Genomic DNA, 21,499 nt, shown 5'->3' on the forward strand with positions numbered 1-21,499 from the left:
TGCTATGGTTTCAGCTTAACTTTGTTTGGAGAAGAAAATAGAGCCTAAAGCATGTTTTTGTTTGTTCACCTTCCTCCTTTATTTGAATAGATAAATAATTTTATTATGTTGGACTGATAAGGTGGTTGAGTGATATTAAGTTATTATAGCTCCCAATATGTCAAACGTAGATGACCAACTCATACAGTTTTAGGGGTTGGAAAAGGGGAATAGCAGTGTTGAGTTGAGTTGGGTCATCTAACACAGTTCATCCAATGCCTTCTTCTCACACTACCATTTTTAGGCTTTGACCAAGTCTATCTCACCACCATCTAAAAGGACTTTATTTTCCTGATTTTTTTAAATAACCTTTTCCACTATTTCCATTTTTATAGCACTGAATACTAATGCAAAGTTTCGATTTAAACTTACATCTTCTTACAAAATAAAACAAAAAATTCATATTACATTCTCTTATTTAACTCTTAAAGACCATATTAGATGAATCAAGTAAAAGAAAAGTAAAAGGTATCCTTTAACAAAACATACTTTATAACAAAAGCTAAACTGAGAACGGTTTTATAGTATGTGTCTTCAAATTTCGTGTAATTAGAACGGTTTTGATAGATCCCATAGGCTATATCTTTTAGGACTCCATGTCAATATTTATTTAAATTTTTTTTTCTTTTTACTTTTAAGAGTTTCTTTTTAAGGATAAAATTGTTGATAAGAATTTTAATAGGCTTATATTTTTTTTTAGAAATCGATGTAAATATTAATTTTAATATTTTTTTCTATTTTTAAGGGTTTTTTTAAGGATAAAATTATCGATAAGAATTTCAATAGTTTCAAATAAAAAAGTGTAACTAAAATACTAATATTATGAATTATGAAATAAATACATTTTTGTATGAAATTTCACCATGGTAATATATGAGTTAAAATAAAATCACAGAAACTTATAAATAGTATAACATCATTTTTTTTTCAACAGATAAAAGTTTATTTAACTAATAAAAATAGTTTTGGATAGTCCGGACTTGTAATAAATATTTTTTATATAACTTTAACCCTAAAGATATTTTACATATGATTTAATTTTTTAGATGTTAAGAAATCATGGATGAAAAATAAAATAAAATTACAACATATAAAATCTCAACTTCTAATTAGACTTATCAAACTACCACACCAGCTTGAGTAGTTCAATAACAAAGTAAAGAAACTTATGCAGCAAGGCAAAAAGGTAACGGTAAAAGTTGAAAAATAATTCAACAAGTAATGCAAAATCCATCCAAATTCTAAGGAATAAATATGATAATGACATAAGCTTCAATACTCAAAAAAAAAAAAAAAAAGGTTAGAAGCAATGCAATTATGCAAATGGAATGTTGTGCATCCACCAAAGCATTGCAAGAGTTCCATTTCATTCCCTCAGCAGGTTTATTCATTCACCCTTCTGAAAGTTGCAAAATTGATCCGAAATCTATGTATTCTACATTACATTGAAGCTTATAGAACCCCAGTTAATCATATCCCGGACTGAGATTATTCTCAATGAGAATCTTATTCAAGTTGTCGGCTATTTCAGCTAAACCAATGTTCCTAAAACCAACCATAATCTTTTTACAGGCAATCATATCAAAATCTGAGGTTGTCGATTGCTTCCACTGATCAATAATTTCACCCACTTCTTTGAAATGACCAAGTATCAGATAGGAAGAAATAATACAGATGTAATTCCTGCCTATCATTTTCTGTTTGGTCATCCTCAAGGAATTCCATATCTGATCAAGTTTATCCTTACTTCCCAACCCACCATAAAGAATGATTAAGAAGTCATAAGTTATCCATTGCCCTTGGCTGATCCTTTTCTCAGTCTCAACTAGTGTGTTGGAACTTGCATTATCAAGATGACCTACACTAATATACATATTGGCCAGGTTCAAATACCTTATCCAACTTTCATTACAACCACCACCGTGACTCATTTCATCAAGAATCCTCCTAACCTCATCAATATTAAGAATGGCGGCACATGAACTTATCCATAGATTATAGGTAAAGATATCAGGGGAAACCTTTTGTTGTTTCAGTTCTTCAACAATCGTAGGGACCTTTTCAAACTGTCCCACTGACATGTAAAGAGTCATCATTTCATTGTAAGTAAGGGCATCAAAGCAGAGGTTTGAATCCTTAATCCTTTGAAAAAGTTCCTCAGCCTTGTCAGTCAATTTTGCTCCCGCATAAGAATGTAAGAGGGCTGTGTAAGTTTCAGCAGTCTTTGTCGCAGGAGGTAGACCCTCAAAATAGCGCTCTGCAGCATCAATGCCAAAAACTTTGGTCATCAAATCTATGCGCACTGCATAATCAGAGTCTGATAACTCGTATTGCTCATGGCTAACCATCCATTCTGATATCTGCAATCATCAATAGTCACAAATAGCAAAGCTTTACATCCAACAGAAAAATAATGTAGTATTCAAAGTGTTACAAATTCGTAATCTAATCACCAGAAAAGGAAACATAAATAAAATTGTGTATGACCGAGTCTTTAGAATTTGGAAGAATTAGAAATTGCAATTTGTTGGAGGAAAAACTAATATATGAAACTATACAGAATCGGAAAAATCAGGAATAAGTAATATCCGAATAATAATTTTAATTCACATATATTCACTTCTTCTCATGTTGCGAAAACCTCATTTTGCCAAAGGCCACGGCACTGAACAACATTTTCATTTCACTAGTATAGGCACTATAGAAATAAGTGATCGAACCATCTAACGATCTTTCCTTTTTTTTCTTCTGAACCTTACAAAAGCCACATGTATATATATATAGCAAATTACACTCAAATTCCTATGGTTTCTTCAAAATTCACACGAAACTGTGTCCTTTTTTAATTTTACAATAACTCCCTATACAAGAATAAACAGTGTAATATCAACCTAATGAATTTAAACCGAGTAAGAGGGGTTATTGTTCGAAAAAAGACAATAGTGGCGGCGTGAGCTTAAAAAAAATCAGTGATGTTAGTATAATTTATTCTTAACAATAACCACTCGTATAGTGGAAATTCAGCAACATGAAAAGATCCAAAAGCATGCATGATCTGCTTGGTGGCATTTTACAGATTTTTGTCTCACTTTTTCCTAACCATTTGTGAAAATTATTCTTAATTCAACAACATCACAGAACTACATAAATTTTGCGGTGCTTAGGTAGCTAAAATGTTTTAAACTCGAATCCTGTGTCTTGCTTTTATTTAGCTATTATAATGGAAAGAGGATATGAATGAGAAAAGAAAGGGTGAAACCTCCAAAGCGTGTTTGTAACGTTGAGATCTTCGAAGCTCTTTGGAAATATCTCGAAGCTGAGAGAGCGTAACAGGATTCCCTTGAAGGACCCATTTCTGAAGAATGTTTGTGGCGCTTCGCTTGGGGAGCCTTAGCCTCAAGATTTTGCTCCTTAGGTCATCACCTTCCACACTCTCTTCAACTAAATCACTGCTCACAGCACCCGAAGACGCAAATCTTGTTCTGTTCTGGACACAAGCTAAACCGCTACTTCTGCATGATGAGAAGATGCAATTTTCAGATCAATTACCCATACCCAAAAACTCAATTATGATTGGTTGTCAAGAAAGTACGGTCAGAAAAATCAGTTAAGATGCAGAATCATAAAAGATTGTAATTTTAGGTTGTGTTTTTGTGGGAAACCAATAAGAGAACGTGAAAAATGGGCTTACCGTCTGAGAGAGAGGAAAAGTGAGCGATGCGCCATGGCGGCGTTTCTCACTTGCTCCCTTCTTCACCTCCTTCGTGTTCTTTTCCAAGAACAAAATGCTTAATCATGTGAAATTTTATTTTATTTAAAAATCACTAAAATTGGTGTAAATAATATTTTGTAAACATGAAGTTAATTTTTTTTTATTGCGATAGTTAACGTTGTGCTGTAAAATAGATTATTGGGTTCTTTTAGCTCATAGAATTCAATACTCAAAATAAATTAGAATTTTAAAGATGTTGGATAAAAAGTATAAATTGGTCAATACCAATTACTTTTGTATGTTTGAGTTAAAATTAAAATAGTAGAAATATTATTACTCCTGCCTTTATTATGCACTTATAAAGGAAAAAAAAAACAGTGGTTAAATAAAAAAATCTTAACCAAAATAAAATATGTTTAACTAAAAAATATTAAGAAAAATATAGCAAATTATTTTAATATTTTATTTTTACTATATCAAATGACTTCTATTATTTTCATCTCTTTATTTTTTAATTTTAAACCACCAAAATAAAGACCGTTTTAACCGACCTATAGTAAAAATAATCGAGGCAACGTATTTTTTTTTTCCTAATACCCACTTCGCAATTAATTAAAATTTATTTGAACTGCAATCAGGAAAGAATTATTATATGAGAAGATGAATTTGCTTATTAAAAAAAGAAAGATGGAAATTTACTAAAATTGTCTATCAAATAGTAAAAAGTATTTTAAAGAGCGCGTTCTTTGTATTTTTTTAAATAATATCAGTATTACATATATTTTTCATACTAAGTGTATAGTTTATTATGGAGAGAGAGAAAAATGTAAATGAGAGAAATTTCAAGATAAGAAATATTAACTCATACGAATTTATTATACTATTTTGGACAAATTAGAAGTAACCCAAAATCCATTGTTATGCTATTTTGGACAAATGATGTTAATAATTAACTCATACGAATATATTATATCTACATATCATTCCACCATTACATTTCGAACCCTAAATTTACCTTAACCCACGAGGTTAATATAACAGATTAACACATTTTATACTCATTCGGTTAAGTTTTAAATATTCTTTTATTTAAAACTGCATGACACCAGTGAAATAATAAATAATGTTAACGATTATTTAGTTAAAGAAGGATTGCAGTCCGTAAGGTAGAAGGTAGAAGTGTAGCAGAAATATAAAGATGCATATCTCTATCAAAATGTCATTACAGGGAAATCAAAATGTCATTACATCATAGTTAATATCACCTAACAATAGAGATCACTTAAGAGAAGAAACTCCGGTTAAGTAGAGCAGAAAGTATAGATGATACCCCGAATGCTAACATATATGCGAAACAATGCTTAAGATAGGACCTCTTTCTAAAATAGGTTTCTATCATTCCAAGTATCACTATTGCAATACTTGAAATTATTGAAATAAAAATGGTTCTGGGTTTATACTCATGGAAAAAATGGATGGGAATAAAGGCTATTAGGCCACCTCCAAAATATGCTAAACCTAGCACAAATGAGTGTAATAATCTTCTAAGAAGGTTATGCGGACTTTCTTTGATGAAATTATTCCCGCTAACAAAAACAGCCCAAGAAATGATCACGCGAAAACTAAGTCCGATAAGCTCTATTTGGTTCTTGCTAGGAACCTGACACAGAATTACCGTTGCTGCCATGATTACTCCTTCAGTGATTTTCCTAATACTTTCAGCGTGCGGCGGCATCCAGCTTTTGTTAAAATTCATTATGAACTTTGGAATCTCTTCTGTTACTTCTGGAATCATCTAAAATAAATCAAATAACAAACCAAAGGACAAATAAGAAAATTGAAAAGTGAGGAAAAGATTACTCAGGTTTGAAAAGATATACCGTCGGCCGAGAGGAAGAAAGGCAAGGACAGTGTACTACAATGGTAGATGCAACTTACAGAGTAAAACATGATCAAGGTAAAAACAGCAAGATTCATGATGAAGAAAGCACAAAGCAAGGATAAAGAAGACGAAAGAAGATAAAGGATAGGAAACGTACATCCAGAAGAGAAAAGAAACACGGTGAATTGAAAGCTGAGAAATCCCTAACTCTGTTATGAGAGTAGCAGCTTTCAAACCGTTTCAAGAAAATGTGAGAAAGAAGCAGGAGGGAGGTAGGGCAGTCTGGAGTGCATGCTCCCGCTATATACACAGTCAATTCCACTTTTGCCCTCCTTTTTTTTTATTTTTTACCGCTATTTTGTTAGGTAAAGTAATGATTTTTTTCTTTCAATTTTTTTTTTCATTCTGTTTTGCTTTAGAATTTTTTTTATTAATATTTAATTATTTGAAAGTATATTTATCATTTATTTCAATTTATAAATTGGTTCAACGTATAATTTTTAGTTTATAGTTTTTTTTTATCGGCATTTTTAGTTTATAGTAGCTAAATTTGATTATATTTTGTATTTTAAGTAACAGATAAGATTATTTGAAACCCGGAATTTTAGTCATTATTTTCTATAATATTATAAAAATATTTAGGCTTAATAGCTATTTTGGTCCCTATTTTTGTTTGGTTTGTTCATTTTGGTCCTCATTTTTTTTTTGTTCAATTTGGTCCTAAAGGTTGTAAAATTTGTTCAATTTGGTCCTTTTTTAAAACGGCGTCTAAATACTTAACGGCAAACGTGCACTGTAGTGACGATTTGGCACAGGACTGCCTACGTGGATGATCTTCAGCACAGTTGTGTGGACTTAATTAAAATTAAATTGAAATTAGGGGTTTTTTTATTGCAAATACCCCCAAATTGAAGCAATGTTGAAAAGTGCAGACTTTGAAATTAGGGTTTTCAAATTAGACTTTGAAAAGTGCAGGGTTCCAGAGCTTAACCAATCTTCATCACATTCTTGGATCAAGACATGGACGATCCCAATTCTTTTCAAAATTAAATTAAGGTTTTTAAAATTAAATTAAGGATATTGTTGTTTGAAAGATTAATCGTGATTTGGGAGACAGATCTGCAAGATTGGGAAGAACACAAGTCCAGGAAACCCCCAAAATCCAATTTGAAAACAAAGATCCCAACTCCTTCGAATCGCAACATAAAAAAAAACCAAGAAAAAAAACCCCAAAGAAAAATTCCCAAATTCAGAAACCCTAAAATCAAACCCCCAAATTACAAGATCAAAACCCTCAACCTATAGCTGCCAACCTGCAGAGAAGAAATAGAAACACAAGAACAACTCCAAATCACAAGCTAAGAATGAGCATAAAAAGCCTCAAAATCGTGANACATCCCCCCATGAGCCCTGGCGCTGCGAAAAAGGACTTTTGTGCTTGTGCTTGTGCTCCCCTAATCTGCTTCTCGTGTGAGACGAAGAGTCCCAGGATTGGGTTCAACTTATTATAAATTTAATGCTTAATACCTATATTGGTCCCAATTTTTGTTGGGAATGTTCAAAATGGTCCCAATTTTTTGTTATTTATCTTCTTGGAGTTTTAATTAAATTCTAAATTAGAATTATCTTCTCTAAGTTTTAGTTAATCCTCTTGGAAGATTCAGAGGATCCTAATCACAACTTTTTTTTTTTTTCAATTTTGGGCTGTCTTCCTTCACTGTTAACCCAATTTTGGGTTTTTCTTTTTGTTTTGTTTTCATTCTGGTTCGTGTCACAAGGAGTGAAGGCTTCCTTTCTCTTATCTTTCTTTGTTCTGGTTGGGGGTTTTTGCATGTTGGGGATGCGAGTTCAGGTGGCTAGGACGCGAACTCCATTTTCGTGGCGCTAGGGCTCCCCCTTTCTATGATCATTCTTGGCTTGTGATTTGGGGTTGTTCTTGTGTTTCTATTTCTTTTCTGCAGGTTTGCAACTATAGGTTGACGATTTTGATCTTGTAATTTGGGGGTTTGATTTTAGGGTTTCTGAATTTGGGATTTTTTCTTCGAGGTTTCTGTTCTTGGTTTTTCTGATGTTGTGATTGGAGGAGTTGGGATCTTTGTTTTCAAATTGGATTTTGGGGGTTTCCTATAATTGTGTTCTTCCCCAATCTTGCAGATCTGTCTCCCAAACCACGATTAATCTTTCAAACAACAATATCCTTAATTTAATTTTGAAAACCTTAATTTAATTTTGAAAAGAATAACCCTAATATCAAAAAAAGAATTCCAAAAATAATAATTCCACTTGAGTACACCTTAAGGACCCCACGTCAGATCATAAATGACATTTCTCTCTCTAAATGGACAGCTGGACAGTGAGCCGTTAAGTATTTAGACGCCGTTTCAAACAAGGACCAAATTGAACAGATTTTACAACCTTTAGGACCAAATTGAACAAAAAAAAAATGAGGACCAAAATGAACAAACCAAACAAAAATAGGGACCAAAATATCTATTAAGCCAAATATTTATACATTATATGGTATTAAACATTAACATATTTTTGGGAAATGTTAACTTGGAGGTAGGTTCTTATCAATCAAGTTAGAAATTCAATTATCTCCCGTTCTGAACAAAATCTTGAGGAATTTTTTCCCATGACAATGATAAATTTTATTAATTTAGGTGTTTTTTTAAATTGACTTAAGAAAAATAAATTTAGGTGTTTTTAAATTTTATTAATTTAGGTGTTTAAGAGTATATGGCTCAATCTTTAAGATTAAATTTAAGATCTATCTAATAAAAAGCAAAACTTGAAAATGCTGAGAGAATAAGGCTAAAACTATTCGTCGAAGTTTGTGATAAATCGCAACTTGCAGAACATGTTCATGAGCTTATCACAAACAGAAATTATAGATATCATTATTACTGTCATATAAACTCCGTTTCGAAGGCAAGCTTAATAGCAGCTAAGACGCTGTAAAGAACAGAGGACCTTCAAAAGAAAGAGCGACACTTTTTAATCACGCCCACCTCTTTCTTTTCTTGTTTTACAGAGCAAAGAATATGAAAAAAATATAGTATCTAGACACCAAGCTAATCAGGTATAAAGATTTAGGGAGAAGGACACAAGCCTTTTGTCCTAATTATTCAACATTTTTTTTGTAAGAAAAGTAAAAAAACAACATCGTGTATTTTCAATCACCCCTTCCGTCTTCCGTTCTCATGTTTCAACGAGGTGAACATGAAATTCCCTGAAAATAGTGCTTCTTTATCTGCCAATTCAATAAAACTCAAAATTAAAAGAAAAAACAGAAAACAATATTTGCATAAGATCTGCTAGAATTCTTTCATTGACATATCTTTTGAAGTTTCATACATTACACTAGTGAAACAACTAATGTGCATGGAGTATCTGAGTTCAAAATAACCTTCTTAATGTTTCTTTGGGAGGACAGAAGTAAAATGCATAAAGCATTATGTAAATATTTAATGACTCGGTGAAAACTATGTATTTTTCAAACTGCATGACACCAGTGAAATAATAAATAATGTTAACGATTATTTAGTTAAAAGAAGGATTGCAGTCCGTAAGGTAGAAGTGTAGCACAAAGAGAAAACGAACAGTGCTTTACCTGTTAAAGTCATGCAACTTTCTTCCCGGCGAGCATACCTGGCGAGCGCCTAAAACAATAGTTCAGTATAAATGTGTATGTATATTTAATATAAACAAGATAAGAACACACTGAGTATACAATTTAGGCATCTGGCATTCACTTAAAATATGAAGGGCAAGGGAAAGAATGAAAAATTCATGATAACAACTAGAATGAAAAATTTACTTTGGAAACACTTCTGGGTAGTAAAGTGGCAGTTAATACGAATTTAGGAAAGAAAGCCACTCATCTAGTAGTCTCTACTTCATTAAAAGTGATCACTATGCTTGCCAAGTTTGAAAAGAGAAACTCCAGCATAACGGTAATGTGTCAAAAAAATTCGTCAACAATAAAAGAATGAATTCTTGAAAAGTCAACAACTGGTAAATGACAGCAGGTTAAGAAGTAACTTCATTGGTTGTTGGTTAACATTAACAAGTTGTATGGCTTGATTAAACAGTTGCCCCAGGGTTCAACATCTTGGCTTATAGATTGAAATACCAAGCAATAGTCCCAATCTCAGAAGTGTATGTTAGAAAATTCACACTATTTTTCTGCAAATATAATGAAAAATGCTACATATATAGGCATACCTGCACTGATTGAGATGCAGCATCGTCTTCTGTTGAAGACCCATCTTCAGAGAATATATTCCTGAAATCCCCAAAAAAAACAGATGAGGATAGACTACAAATATAAAGGAACTACTAGGTATGAGAAATGAGTCTTCACTGATTCAATATCCAAAACTGAGAGATGCGAAGCATTGATCTAAAGTTTCCTACTTTCAACAGGAAGAGGATTACATTCAGATTATTACCAACCTCCATATAACTTTGGAGAAATCACCCGGTTTAGCTTCTGGAAGTATTGCAGTATCATAGGCAACAATGTTCCCATAAAATATCTTCTCGAGCTCTTTCATCCACTTAGTCAGTAGTAGGTTAACCTGCCATTTCAAATTGAACGATCATAAGTCACCAATACAGAGTCAAGTCCCCAGACTACTTTGGATAAATTGCAAAAAGGGAATTTAAGGCAAAATACCGAGGAATAATGATGTCAAACAATAGCTACTGAATATACTAAACGGAAATATTAAGGAAAATTTTCAGTGTACATTGTTCCCAAAAATATATCAACTCAAATAAATGACTACTTACTCCAGCTTTGGACACTCTTAGCTCCACATCATGATTGTAAATCTCATAAAGGTATTGCCCAAATTCAACACCCTCATTTCCCTCTTGCTTCAAGCGACGCAAACATAACCACATATGAAGTACAAGTAAAGAGAACGTTGTTTTGAAAGTTTTCTCCAAGTTAAAAGCTGCAAGCGAATAGAAGTTGTTTAGAATGTCAAGAGAGTTTACACTAGTTATAACAAAACTTTACACTAATACAAATAAAACTCCTTTCATGCCATGATTACTCATGATTGCAAACAACTAATTTTTCTAAGCAGATATATACCAAATCACCGGAGACACACTAGCACCAAAAAAGATAAACTTTCCCAAACAAGCATGACACAATTGCCTTTCCTTAAATGGTGGGAACTTCAAAAGCATAAACAAATGTCAACAGGAGGAAATGACATTTTTATCAGTCATAACATGGCCAAAATGTGGTCTTTAGTTTGTTAATATTTCTATCATCAGAAAATAAATTCTCTAAAACCCCACACGAAAATATAGAACAATAAGAAAAAGAAACCTTATAAAACAAAGTACTACAAACCACAAACACTCAAACAACACGGTTTTTAACTCAGGTGTATATTCATCACCAGAGAACCTAATACGATCATGAATAAAAAAAGAATAGAGTGGAATGATATCAACAGCTATGTCATATTAACCATGCGGAGGAAGAATCTATCATTAAAATTCCATGCACAAATCCATTAAATCTTGTATTCATATTCTACCAAATACAAGTCAGCATGTATTTAAAAATGTAGGAGGGAAACCAAGAGCTTCCACTGATAGCAAATAAGCACAATATCACAAAAAATGGCTACAAATACCAAACTACCAGAGATGCATAACTCCTATGTGTTGTGAGAAAATCATTGACTGTCAATTTATAACCCCAAAGCACCCCAAAAGACTAAATTAGTGAGATTAAAGTTTCAAAATAGGGTATGCGACTGTGATTTTAGCCCCAACATCAAGCTCTTTTGGGTGTCCTCAACAACTACCGCAGTTTAAAATGGGGTATAGGAGCATAATTGGGTGAGTGAATAATCATAAGAGCATACATGCATCTGAGCTACCACTACGGCTAATATTATTGCTACGAGGACAACGAACCTTCATAAATGGGAGGTTTATCAACTTGTGAAATGATTCTATGGTAGACAACATTAGCCCCTCGAATTGACCTGCTCTGCTTACTATAAAACAACATGAGTTTGAGCATGAAACGCTTGATGCCCTGATAATTAGGTTCTTCAACTCTGAGGGTTGAGTCAGGGGGCAGGGCTAGCGAACAGGGTTTAGACCAAAACATTTTGTGTGGGTTAACCTGCTAAGTACAAATTTTGATTAGCAGCATCAAATCAATAGTAGTTCATTTCCATTTCAGTTCTGCAAATTTGAGTTATGGTTGAAGAGCAAAAGAAAGTGAAGTTTGCATACCGCAGGGGATTGAGGTTTGTCCTCTATCGTGGGCGCGGGTGCAACCCCAGCGTAGCTTTGGCGCGTGACATTCTTGACGAAATTAAGATGGCTCTGCGATCCAAATTTGGAGATTGGAGAAAGTACTTTGCTCCACCTTCGTAACATTCTGGTTATGAATCGAAATCAAAGATTAATAGATTGTGTTATGCAGGACAACCCAGATAACAACACATTGATACCCAACGCAAGAGAAAGAAGAATGATTGGAAAAAAAAAATATAAATAGAAAAGGATTTAGTTTGAAACCTCTGGACACAGACCAAACTCAGCTGCTACGAGAAACGAAGCTTGAAAGGAGTTGGTTTAAACCGGACTACGATGGACCGGGTATACGCCACCAGCTTGAAAGGAGTTGGTTCAAACCGGACTACTTATAAATTTTGATCGTTTTTATTAATTATTTACTATTGTTGAAAGGATTTTTAGTCGCCTAAAATCTCAACAAACCTAAATTCCCCACAAACGTAGTATAGGAACAACTTAAGGTTTAATCCAAGGACTTGGTAGTTATTAAGCTAGAATTGTAGAATTAAAACCTTATTATTTAAAAATAAAACTAGGTGGGGAAGAAAATATGAAACTAAAATCTAAAAAGAGAAACTAAAAGAATTAAAATCTAAGTAAAACTAATGGAAAAGTAGAAAGAAAACAATGCATGATATCTATCCTATGTAATGACTAAGCTAATGCAATTAAAAGAATCTTAAAAACTAAAAAGAAACTAAAGCAGAATTCACAATCTAAAATTCAATTAATATGAAGGAAATCCTAATTTGGTAATTAACTAAGTAAATGAACAAAAAGGACTATCATGGGAATGAATGCTAAGAAAGAAATTAAATCAGTAACTGTGAATGGAAATTTATGAAATCTGAAAACACCCAAAAACAGAATTGAAATCTAACCTAATCACGTATCAACTAACTCAGTAAACAAATCATCTATTACTATCGAAACAGATCAAAATATAGGAAATGAAAACTTCTACTGGAAATGGATATGCAAAGAAAATCATAAAAGAAAGAAACAAACCCGCAAGAAACTCAAAATATAAAACTGGAATGTAAAATCATTGAATGGTAAAGCAAGGAAAGTAAAATCAAGTGCAGAAATTAACCGAACAAATTTAAATGTAAAGAAAATCGAAACTTGAACTTAACAGTACTTTACTGAAAACTAAATTCGAAATTACAAAATACTAGAGCCCACGAATACTCCAATGCCCTGTCACCCAATGGAATTATCCAAGAACCCCAGCGAAGCAAAGAACACCTATTCTAAGAAAGCTTTAAACCTAAACTAAGCATGGAATCGAGAGTCTAGAGTATATAGTGGTGTATGTCACCCACCACCTGTACTTTAAAAGTTACAAAACCTCCCTTTTTATAGGGTAATCGTAAAACAGAAAAGAAAAGAAAAGAGGGAAAGGGGAAAAGACTAAACTGATTCTCGAGTGTCCTCCAACGAACTTTGAATCAGCTTATTCGCTTCTTCAACCGTCGACCAGCACGTGCTTCCAACCAACTCAGATCACGATCAAGCCGATTAGCTTCTTGGGCTGGCTTCCTTTAGGCCGTGGACCTCTGATCAGCTTCTGAAATCAACCATGGAACCCGCTTCTGGTTCGTTGTTCTTCTCTTTATTGGAACCTAGCTCGTGAAGAATTGGGAAAACTCAAACCTGGTCGAGCTCTTTTGCTCAAATGAAAGTACTCGAGCCTTAACCCCAAAGGCAACAGCTTACTCAGGGCAAAACGACAGCGTTCTAATAATTGAAAAATGGTCCAAAACGTTGCGTTTCACTTAAGCCCAATTCCATGTGCAGCGGCCCAATTTTTCATTATTTCAGCAATCTTCAACCACGGCCAGTCCATTCCAGTGCAGACCAAAAAAAGCACAATCTGAAATGCAAAAATGAAGAAGATGAAGCTGTTGCGAAAAAGAGAAACTGAACCTATGTGCATGGTACTTTGTGAGAAGAAAGAGCTTCTGTGAGTTCGTGATTGTTGTGGGAGAGAAAGGACAGTGGTGGTGCTCTTGGAGAGAAATGAGACCAAATAATGGTGCTGTGCAGAGAGAAAAGTTAAACCACATTTTAATTAGGGGCTAAACAGTTATTTTAGTAAAATTTGGAGGTGGAGGATGAAGAGCTTGGAGATGTACGATGAAACAAACCATTTTTAATCTTCAGCCCATTCTTAGATTTTGGCCCCTTTTGACTATGGGCTGAGCTGCAAAAAGAAATAGGGTAAATTAGCAAAAAGAGAAAATGAAAGTAGGTAACAACAAAGAAAATTAATATAACATTTAAAGTAAAGAGCAAAAGTACTATTTATTATCTAAAAACACAAAATTAACACTATTTTTATTTAAAACCTGTTTTTATCCAAATTATATTAATCTACCTTAATTCTAGAAAATTAAAAACTAAACTAACCTAAAAAGAAAAGAAGAATATTAACATAGAAAAATGAAAAAAATAGAGAATTAACAACTATATATTTAAAATTTTATATTATTTTTAGTTAATTGGGTCACGTTATATTATATTATCTTGTTTTCTTATTTTTATGTGTTAAAAAATTAAAAGCACAACAAATTTATGGAAATTCGATAATTATAATAATAATATGGAAAGCTTATCTGGCAGCAGATTAGTAATCCCTAAGTGGGCCGGCCCAATGGAGTAGAGGAGGTGAGTCCTTTTAATTAAAACCCTAGTTGAGTTTGATGGCCTCCATTGGCCTCAGTCCTAAAACCCTACTGTCACGATGTCTCAGTCGGAGAGTAAGAAGAAGAAGGAGCGCGGCACCAGTAAGAAGGAAGAGGAGCAAGCAGGCAAAGATGAGGGGTTGATGATAAAGCCTCAGAGCTTCACTCCCCCCATCGACACCTCCCAATGGCCAATCCTTCTCAAAAACTACGATCGCCTCAACGTACGCACCGGCCACTACACCCCTATCCCCTCCGGTCACTCCCCCCTCAAACGCCCCCTCCCGGAATACCTCAAATACGGCGTCATCAACCTCGACAAGCCCGCCAACCCTTCCTCCCATGAGGTCGTCGCCTGGATCAAGCGCCTCCTCAAAGTCGAGAAGACCGGCCACTCCGGTACCCTCGACCCCAAGGTCACCGGCAACCTAATCGTCTGTATTAACCGCGCCACTCGCCTTGTCAAGTCCCAGCAGGGTGCCGGCAAGGAATACGTCTGCATCGCCCGTCTCCATTCCGCTGTTCCCGACGTCTCCAAGGTCGGACGCGCCCTCGAGACCCTCACTGGCGCCGTCTTCCAGCGCCCTCCCTTGATCTCTGCCGTCAAACGTCAACTCCGCATCCGGACCATCTACGAAAGTAAGCTCCTTGAGTATGACCCTGATAGGCACTTAGTTGTTTTCTGGATTTCGTGTGAGGCTGGGACCTATGTTAGGACTATGTGTGTCCATTTGGGGTTGCTTCTTGGTGTGGGTGGCCATATGCAAGAGCTTAGGAGGGTTCGCTCTGGGATCATGGGGGAGAAGGATAACATGGTGACCATGCATGATGTCATGGATGCCCATTGGGATTTAACTCAAGGTGGGAGGGGTGAGAGTTATTTGAGGAGGGTTGTTATGCCCTTGGAGGTTCTTTTGACTAGCTATAAGAGGCTGGTTGTTAAGGACTCTGCTGTCAATGCTATTTGCTATGGTGCTAAGTTGATGATTCCTGGGTTGCTTAGGTTTGAGAATGATATTGATGTTGGGGAGGAGGTTGTGCTTATGACCACCAAGGGGGAGGCTATTGCTCTTGGGATTGCTGAGATGACTACTGCTGTTATGGCCACTTGTGATCATGGCGTTGTGGCCAAGATCAAGAGGGTTGTCATGGATAGGGATACTTATCCACGGAAATGGGGTTTGGGACCTAGAGCTTCCATGAAGAAGAAGCTTATTTCTGAAGGGAAGCTGGATAAGCATGGGAAGCCCAATGAGAAGACTCCCCAGGAGTGGCTTAGGAATCTTGTTTTGCCCACCGGTGGGGATAGTGTGATTGCTGGTATGGCTGCTGCGTCGGAGCCTGTGGATGAGAAGGTCAAGAAGGACGGAGATGGGGAAGGAAGGAAGAGGAAGAAGCATGAAAGCACTGATAGCCCAGTTTCGGTCCCTGTTAAGAAGGCGAAAGTGGATGTAGAAGAGGTAAAGGTGAAGAAGGTAGCTGATGAGGCTGTGGAGGTTGAAGTTGACAAAAAAGAAAAGAAGAAGAAAAAGAAGAAGGATAAGGATAGCAGTGAAGTGGCCTCCTCGGATGAGGAGAAAACAATGGAGAAGAAGAAGAAGCACAAGGATAAGGCTGAAGACGGTTCGCCGGAGTTAGACAAGTCTGAGAAGAAAAAGAAGAAAAAGAAAGACAAAGAAGCTGTTGCTGCTGCAGAAATTAGCAATGGAAAGGAGGATGACAGTAATGCTGATAAGAGTGAAAAGAAGAAGCATAAGAAAAAGAAAAGCAAAGATGAGGAAGAATAGAGGAAACCATATTTTTGTGTTTGTTTACTATGTAATGCTTATTTATCTTGATCTTTTAAAATTTCGCATTGAATTAGTGTATTGTTGGTCAACATTTTGGTAGTTTTTCTTATGTTTTTTCTCTTAACTTTTCCATCAACTGTGTTTATGGAAACGTGTAGTATGCATAATCTTCTTTAGCGATTAATAGATCTCCTACTATGCTTACGAGAATTACACCTTCTGTTGATGACTATCCAATAGTCCACTAGTTATACCTGTCTGCGTAGCAATGCAAATTGTTGTTTTTCTTACAATTTCTCATCGTTGAATTCTGTACCATCCATGTGTTTTTGGTCCTGCTGAGACACTATTTGGATGACTGTTTATCAATACTTCTCCTAACAGGAGTTCTTAACTGGAATGACTGTTTGGATGAGAAATCGGCATGAGATACCTTAGCTTGGTTTGCCATTTTGGTTGGTATGGCAAGCCAGTTCACAAACCTTGGAATTGTGAACTGGATGTCTGACTGTGTGGCCAACAACCTTCGGTCATTCTCTTTGAGCTGGCCAGCCGGACTAGCTGTTCTTCAGGCAGCTTATTTCTTCATCCACTACCTTTTCGCTAGTCAGACTGGACATGTGGGGGACTTTATACTCTGCTTTTCTTGCCATGCATAGGGCAGCCGGTGTTCCTGGCATTCTGGCAGCACTTGCTTTAGGTTACAATACAAATCTTTTTGGTGCAATAACACACTATAGTAGTGGCCAGGCTGCTGTATACTATGGAGTTTTGTCTCCCTCTATAATGTCATCTAATTTCTGTTTTTTTCTATTGTTCTTTCCTGTTTAGCTTTGGCATGTGTTAATTCAGTACCCTTCTCTCAGAATACTTACAAGTTTGATTGTTCAAACACTTTATTTCTGTCTTCTCAATCTTGAGACTGCTGTTTGTTAATTGGTTTAATGGTTAAAAAGAAAAATTACTGTAATTTTTGAAAATCTTCTTCTAAAGGATACATTGCAGGTGAATATTTTTATTCTTGTTCTGCTGATTCTAGCTGCAATTGGTGACCAAAAGGATTATTTGTTAAGGAAAACCACATCTTTATCCTTTCCCCCCTTTTATTATGAATGTAAGTCATGATGAAGCTTAGCATGGTGGCTGATATGACTGATTTTAATTCTTTTTGTTTCAACAGCTGGTTATGTAGACCTTCCGGATATCTTCAAAATGGGGTTCATCATGGCTGTTATTAATGGTATCATCTGGGGAGGTGTTGGTTCTTTGTGGTGGAAATTTTTGGGCTTGTACTGATTTTTCATTTCCATGTAAGTAAATAGCACATTTCCCGGTTCAGTTGGCCTCTCTTTTTCCCGGCCGAAAGAAAAAGGTCCTTCCATTGAGGACAGATGAGCTGAGTCATACATGAAAATTTTCTTTCTGCTTTTTGCGTTGCTAGTTTCAATATTATTGTTACCCTTTCTTTCTTTGGTTTATATACACTCATTAGTAACATAAATACGTATAAAGGTTTCTCAAGGAACCTAAAAGATTTAGAGAGTAAACAATGTACATTACATGAGTGGAAAGGGTAACACGAAGGGTGACATATATATACATGCGAAGCTTTCCGCTACATGTATAATACATTTTACTTTATTTGAGTAAAAAACTTGATCAACGTATTACATGTCTTTGTCAATACCTTTAAGAGCTGGATTTGGCTCGCTTCACAGGAGCTTGAAGGGACTTTAGATAAGCATCATCCCTTTTGTCAATTCCATCAAACAGACATTTTTATATATCTCCCAGTTCCAGGAGCAACCTTCAGTTCATTCCCAGACAACTCTTCCTCCTGCAATAGTCACTTCAATTTTCCCCTGAAAAAAAGAACACTTTTTAATATTGATATTACAAAATCCGGCTTCAATCATTGCACTATATATAAGTTTAATGGAGCTGTAGGACACTGACAAGGAAAAAAGAACATGGCATGAACAGTTCAAGTAATGAGTAGTGAGACTCAGCCAAGAGGTCGATGGACAGAGAAACAACTTAATAGATATGGGAGAAAAATCAATATTAAACCAAAAGAAGGAGACTTGTGATGTACTCTTGCAGTCACCAAGTAATTAATAAATTCCAATCCTTTGATGGATGATAATATAGTTAAACCAGTACCTTTCCTCTCCTTCCCTCAAAGACATTTGTGTTCAGTCTGGAATGGTGGAACTTGGCAGTTATCTCAAAGCTTGAATTTGGATTGAGGATGATAATATCTGCATCGGATCCTGGAAGAATACCTCCTTTCCTTGGATATATATTGAAGATTCTAGCACTAAAATTATTGCAGAAATAAATAAAAACAAAATAAAGGGATCCAGAATCCAATTCACCTTTTTAATGTGTTGGTTTGGTGCACTCACATTCGGGAAGATAAGTAAAAACAAAATAAATGTGAAGAAATTCATATAAACTTGAAAGTGAGGATAAAACATGATGTATGTATATATTTGATCCATCCTCATGACCACAAAAAAAGTAGTTTTGGCCGAAAAGGATGCTTTAGTTCATCGTGAAGAGATGGAAAAAGAAAAACATAAGGGGGCATGAAAAGAGAACAAGTCCACATGATACAATTTTAAAAAGACCATGAAGAGTAATAGTGTTCCACTTCTATCAGTCATCTGCTTGCTGGAGGCAACTACTTTCTAGCATAGCCTAACAGCTGGAACATGGCAGTATACATTAGCATTTTAGGTTCTTTAGTAATACACTTTAGGTACTTCATAAATAATTTAGATTTTAAAAATTCAATTAATACAGTAATTTAAAGTTTAAAATTTTTAAAAAATAGTATAGGTTTTTTCTTCTGCAATTGAGCTTCACTATCAGTTTGGTTTATCTAAATACAATTACCAAGACATTGGCAAAAGTAAAGTGAAGCTTATCTGATCAAGCATAAACACTAGTCCTTCCTTAAATAATGGGAACCTCAATAACAAATAAAAGTATAGTTTTTAGTTTTGGTAAAATTTCTTTCTTCTGAAAATATATTCTGTAAACACAAGAAAATATAAAACAAAAACCTAGCAACAAAGTTTTATAGCAAGTCTTTACAAATTCACCAAGGAATCTAAAATAGACGAGTCAAAATAAATGAAAGTGAGGTTCAGTTTTTACGCCAACACACATGGAGGAATTATTTATCTTTAAACTTTTACGCACAGATCCATGAAACCCGTATTCGTCTTCCATCAATTGCAAGTCAGGAAGATTTTAAAACGTAGCGGATAAATAATTGATCCTTTTGGAACGATATGGAGAAGAATTTCAGTGATTCGTTTGACACAGCAGAATTTCATGCGAAGACACTGACCGTAGGTGGAACTATCTAAGCAAAATTCAGCAATGTATATGTATTTATTTGCAACTTACAGATTTACATACACTTGAGCATCACATAAGTTGCTTCAGGCAGTAATTAAAAATCGAAGCTCTCACCTTATAGAGAGTTACATGTACATTGTTGTTGGGAAGTTATCAAAAGGTAGCAGTTCTAATGTTACTAAAAGTTTCTCAGAGGAGCATTTGGCTTCTTCTGATTGCGACCGTACCAGGACAGAAGGTACTTTCCATTATAGGACTGTGACCTTTTCATTGAAGAACCAGGAGCACCCTGCAGATACCTAGTTAACCTGAAAGAGGAGCTGCCTTTGGAAGTGCTTGCCAAATCGCTTCCAGAAACCACCTTTGAAGAAGAAGAAGAAGCAGCAGCATCATCATCCACGCTTCCCAGCATTCTTTTTGAGTTAGCATTAGATCCCACTGTTGCAAGAGCACGATTGATATTTGCAACAGAAAAGGAATCCAGAGAAACAGATCTTCTAGGAAGAATGCCTGGCACCTCTTCAACTGGGGTTTCAGTTTCACAAACCCTAAATCCATCCTCAGCCTCCACTTGGCCCTCTTCCTCTGCCCTATTTCCTAATTCAGAATCAGGAGCACTATTTTCCAAAATTTCCACATGGGTATGTCCAAAGGAATTTGAATCAACAAAACTAGACTCCGACCTAGCAGTTGCAAGGTCAGAAACAATGGGAGCCCGGCATATGGGACAGTTGGTATGAGACCTAAGCCAGGTATCAATACAAGGTAAATGAAAAGCATGATAGCATTTAGGCAAAAGTCTGAGATTTTCATCCTCTTCAAACTCACTCAAGCAAACCGCACATTCGGTTCCTTCAATCAAGCCCTCACCTTTCTTATACCTACAAACTGTGATGGCATTGATAATCGATTGCTGAAGCCCAAGGGTTCGGATATACCATATGGGGTGATCCACCACAGGTCCATGCTCTTCATCGACAAAATCATCATCGGCGGTGTTCTCCGGCTGGTGCCTTGATGATTCTCTCCTCCTCGAGCTGAACCTGGTATAGATGGTGCGACAACAAACGACAAAGAAAGCAACGGTTAGAATAGCAAGAGCAAGGAACAAATAGGTGGCTATTTTGTGGCTGTTTGTATCATCTGCGCCATCGTTATCTGGATTGAAAAGGGGAAGTGGTGGCGGCGGCGGCGGTGGAGGAGAATCATAAATAGGGTATTGGGGATTGGTGAAGCAGATCCTGAGGCAAACTTTGCAATCTAATGAACAAGGCTCGGACTTCCTCACATGACAAAGTGAGGCACAGAGTTCTGGCAATGGCGTCATCGAGTTTGAGAGATGACGCAGACCCATTTCATAGAAGGGGCTGGATCGGAAAGAAAGAAGGCCTCAAATCAGCATCACAATTTGGACTGATGAAGAAGAAGTAGATGATGATGATCACGACATCAAGTCTCAAACTTTGACTTCCAACCATAACTCAGAATTTTGTCTTTAAGGGTGTTCACATCCCACTGGTAGCAGTTGCATTGAATAATAAAATTACGCTATGACAGTTTTTTTTTTCTTTAATATTTTTATTAATTAAAATTACAAAAATTAAGACAGATTTAATCAATGAATTGTAAAATTTACCAATTTTTATTATTTTAAATTAAAATGTATTTAAAATAA

At 35.5% G+C, this 21,499-nt stretch overlaps 4 protein-coding genes across 8 annotated transcripts; 1 reads left to right on the forward strand and 3 right to left on the reverse strand.

The window, feature by feature from the left end:
- Positions 1 to 1,334: 1,334 nt before the first annotated feature.
- LOC106775210 (pentatricopeptide repeat-containing protein At5g09450, mitochondrial) lies at positions 1,335 to 3,862 on the reverse strand. Its single transcript, XM_014662294.2, has 3 exons — positions 3,731 to 3,862; positions 3,299 to 3,551; positions 1,335 to 2,399 (listed from the first exon to the last, which is right to left on the reverse strand). The coding sequence occupies exons 1-3, from the start codon at positions 3,763 to 3,765 to the stop codon at positions 1,506 to 1,508; spliced, it is 1,182 nt and encodes a 393-aa protein (XP_014517780.1). The 5' UTR covers positions 3,766 to 3,862; the 3' UTR covers positions 1,335 to 1,505.
- Positions 3,863 to 8,505: 4,643 nt separating this feature from the next.
- On the reverse strand, positions 8,506 to 13,534 carry LOC106774411 (ubiquinol-cytochrome-c reductase complex assembly factor 1). Its single transcript, XM_014661398.2, has 8 exons — positions 13,395 to 13,534; positions 11,910 to 12,057; positions 11,583 to 11,796; positions 10,431 to 10,597; positions 10,092 to 10,216; positions 9,861 to 9,921; positions 9,247 to 9,295; positions 8,506 to 8,886 (listed from the first exon to the last, which is right to left on the reverse strand). The coding sequence occupies exons 2-8, from the start codon at positions 12,054 to 12,056 to the stop codon at positions 8,813 to 8,815; spliced, it is 837 nt and encodes a 278-aa protein (XP_014516884.1). The 5' UTR covers position 12,057; positions 13,395 to 13,534; the 3' UTR covers positions 8,506 to 8,812.
- Positions 12,995 to 21,210, reverse strand: LOC106775192 (RING-H2 finger protein ATL54-like). Of its 5 annotated transcripts, none has more exons than XM_022786523.1 (5): positions 19,939 to 21,210; positions 18,616 to 18,772; positions 18,140 to 18,314; positions 14,126 to 14,181; positions 12,995 to 13,851 (listed from the first exon to the last, which is right to left on the reverse strand). In XM_022786523.1, the coding sequence occupies exon 1, from the start codon at positions 21,176 to 21,178 to the stop codon at positions 20,003 to 20,005; it is 1,176 nt and encodes a 391-aa protein (XP_022642244.1). In that variant the 5' UTR covers positions 21,179 to 21,210; the 3' UTR covers positions 12,995 to 13,851; positions 14,126 to 14,181; positions 18,140 to 18,314; positions 18,616 to 18,772; positions 19,939 to 20,002. The 5 variants fall into 5 exon arrangements, with proteins under 5 accessions (XP_022642244.1, XP_022642242.1, XP_022642243.1 ...); XM_022786521.1 differs by having other exon boundaries at positions 12,995 to 14,016; XM_022786522.1 differs by having other exon boundaries at positions 13,920 to 14,181.
- LOC106776098 (H/ACA ribonucleoprotein complex subunit 4) lies at positions 14,674 to 16,665 on the forward strand. Its single transcript, XM_014663421.2, has one exon. The coding sequence runs from the start codon at positions 14,722 to 14,724 to the stop codon at positions 16,447 to 16,449; it is 1,728 nt and encodes a 575-aa protein (XP_014518907.1). The 5' UTR covers positions 14,674 to 14,721; the 3' UTR covers positions 16,450 to 16,665.
- Positions 21,211 to 21,499: the final 289 nt, after the last annotated feature.

This window comes from Vigna radiata, chromosome 10 (assembly GCF_000741045.1).
Source record: "Vigna radiata var. radiata cultivar VC1973A chromosome 10, Vradiata_ver6, whole genome shotgun sequence".
NCBI classification, from domain to species: domain Eukaryota; kingdom Viridiplantae; phylum Streptophyta; class Magnoliopsida; order Fabales; family Fabaceae; genus Vigna; species Vigna radiata.

Bases quoted from the DNA above. Each gene is read 5' to 3' on its own strand.
- LOC106775210 (XM_014662294.2), bottom strand. From the start codon at position 3,765: ATGGCGCATCGCTCACTTTTCCTCTCTCTCAGACG. The intron at 3,552-3,730 runs GTAAGCCCATTT...CTCATCATGCAG, and splicing joins CTTTTCCTCTCTCTCAGACG to AAGTAGCGGTTTAGCTTGTG. The intron at 2,400-3,298 runs GTTTCACCCTTT...TGATGATTGCAG, and splicing joins GTTACAAACACGCTTTGGAG to ATATCAGAATGGATGGTTAG.
- LOC106774411 (XM_014661398.2), bottom strand. From the start codon at position 12,056: ATGTTACGAAGGTGGAGCAAAGTACTTTCTCCAATCTCCAAATTTGGA. The intron at 11,797-11,909 runs GTATGCAAACTT...TGTACTTAGCAG, and splicing joins ACAAACCTCAATCCCCTGCG to GTTAACCCACACAAAATGTT. The intron at 8,887-9,246 runs GTAAAGCACTGT...TTGAATTGGCAG, and splicing joins AAGTTGCATGACTTTAACAG to ATAAAGAAGCACTATTTTCA.
- LOC106776098 (XM_014663421.2), top strand. From the start codon at position 14,722: ATGTCTCAGTCGGAGAGTAAGAAGAAGAAGGAGCGCGGCACCAGTAAG.
- LOC106775192 (XM_022786524.1), bottom strand. From the start codon at position 21,178: ATGGGTCTGCGTCATCTCTCAAACTCGATGACGCCATTGCCAGAACTC.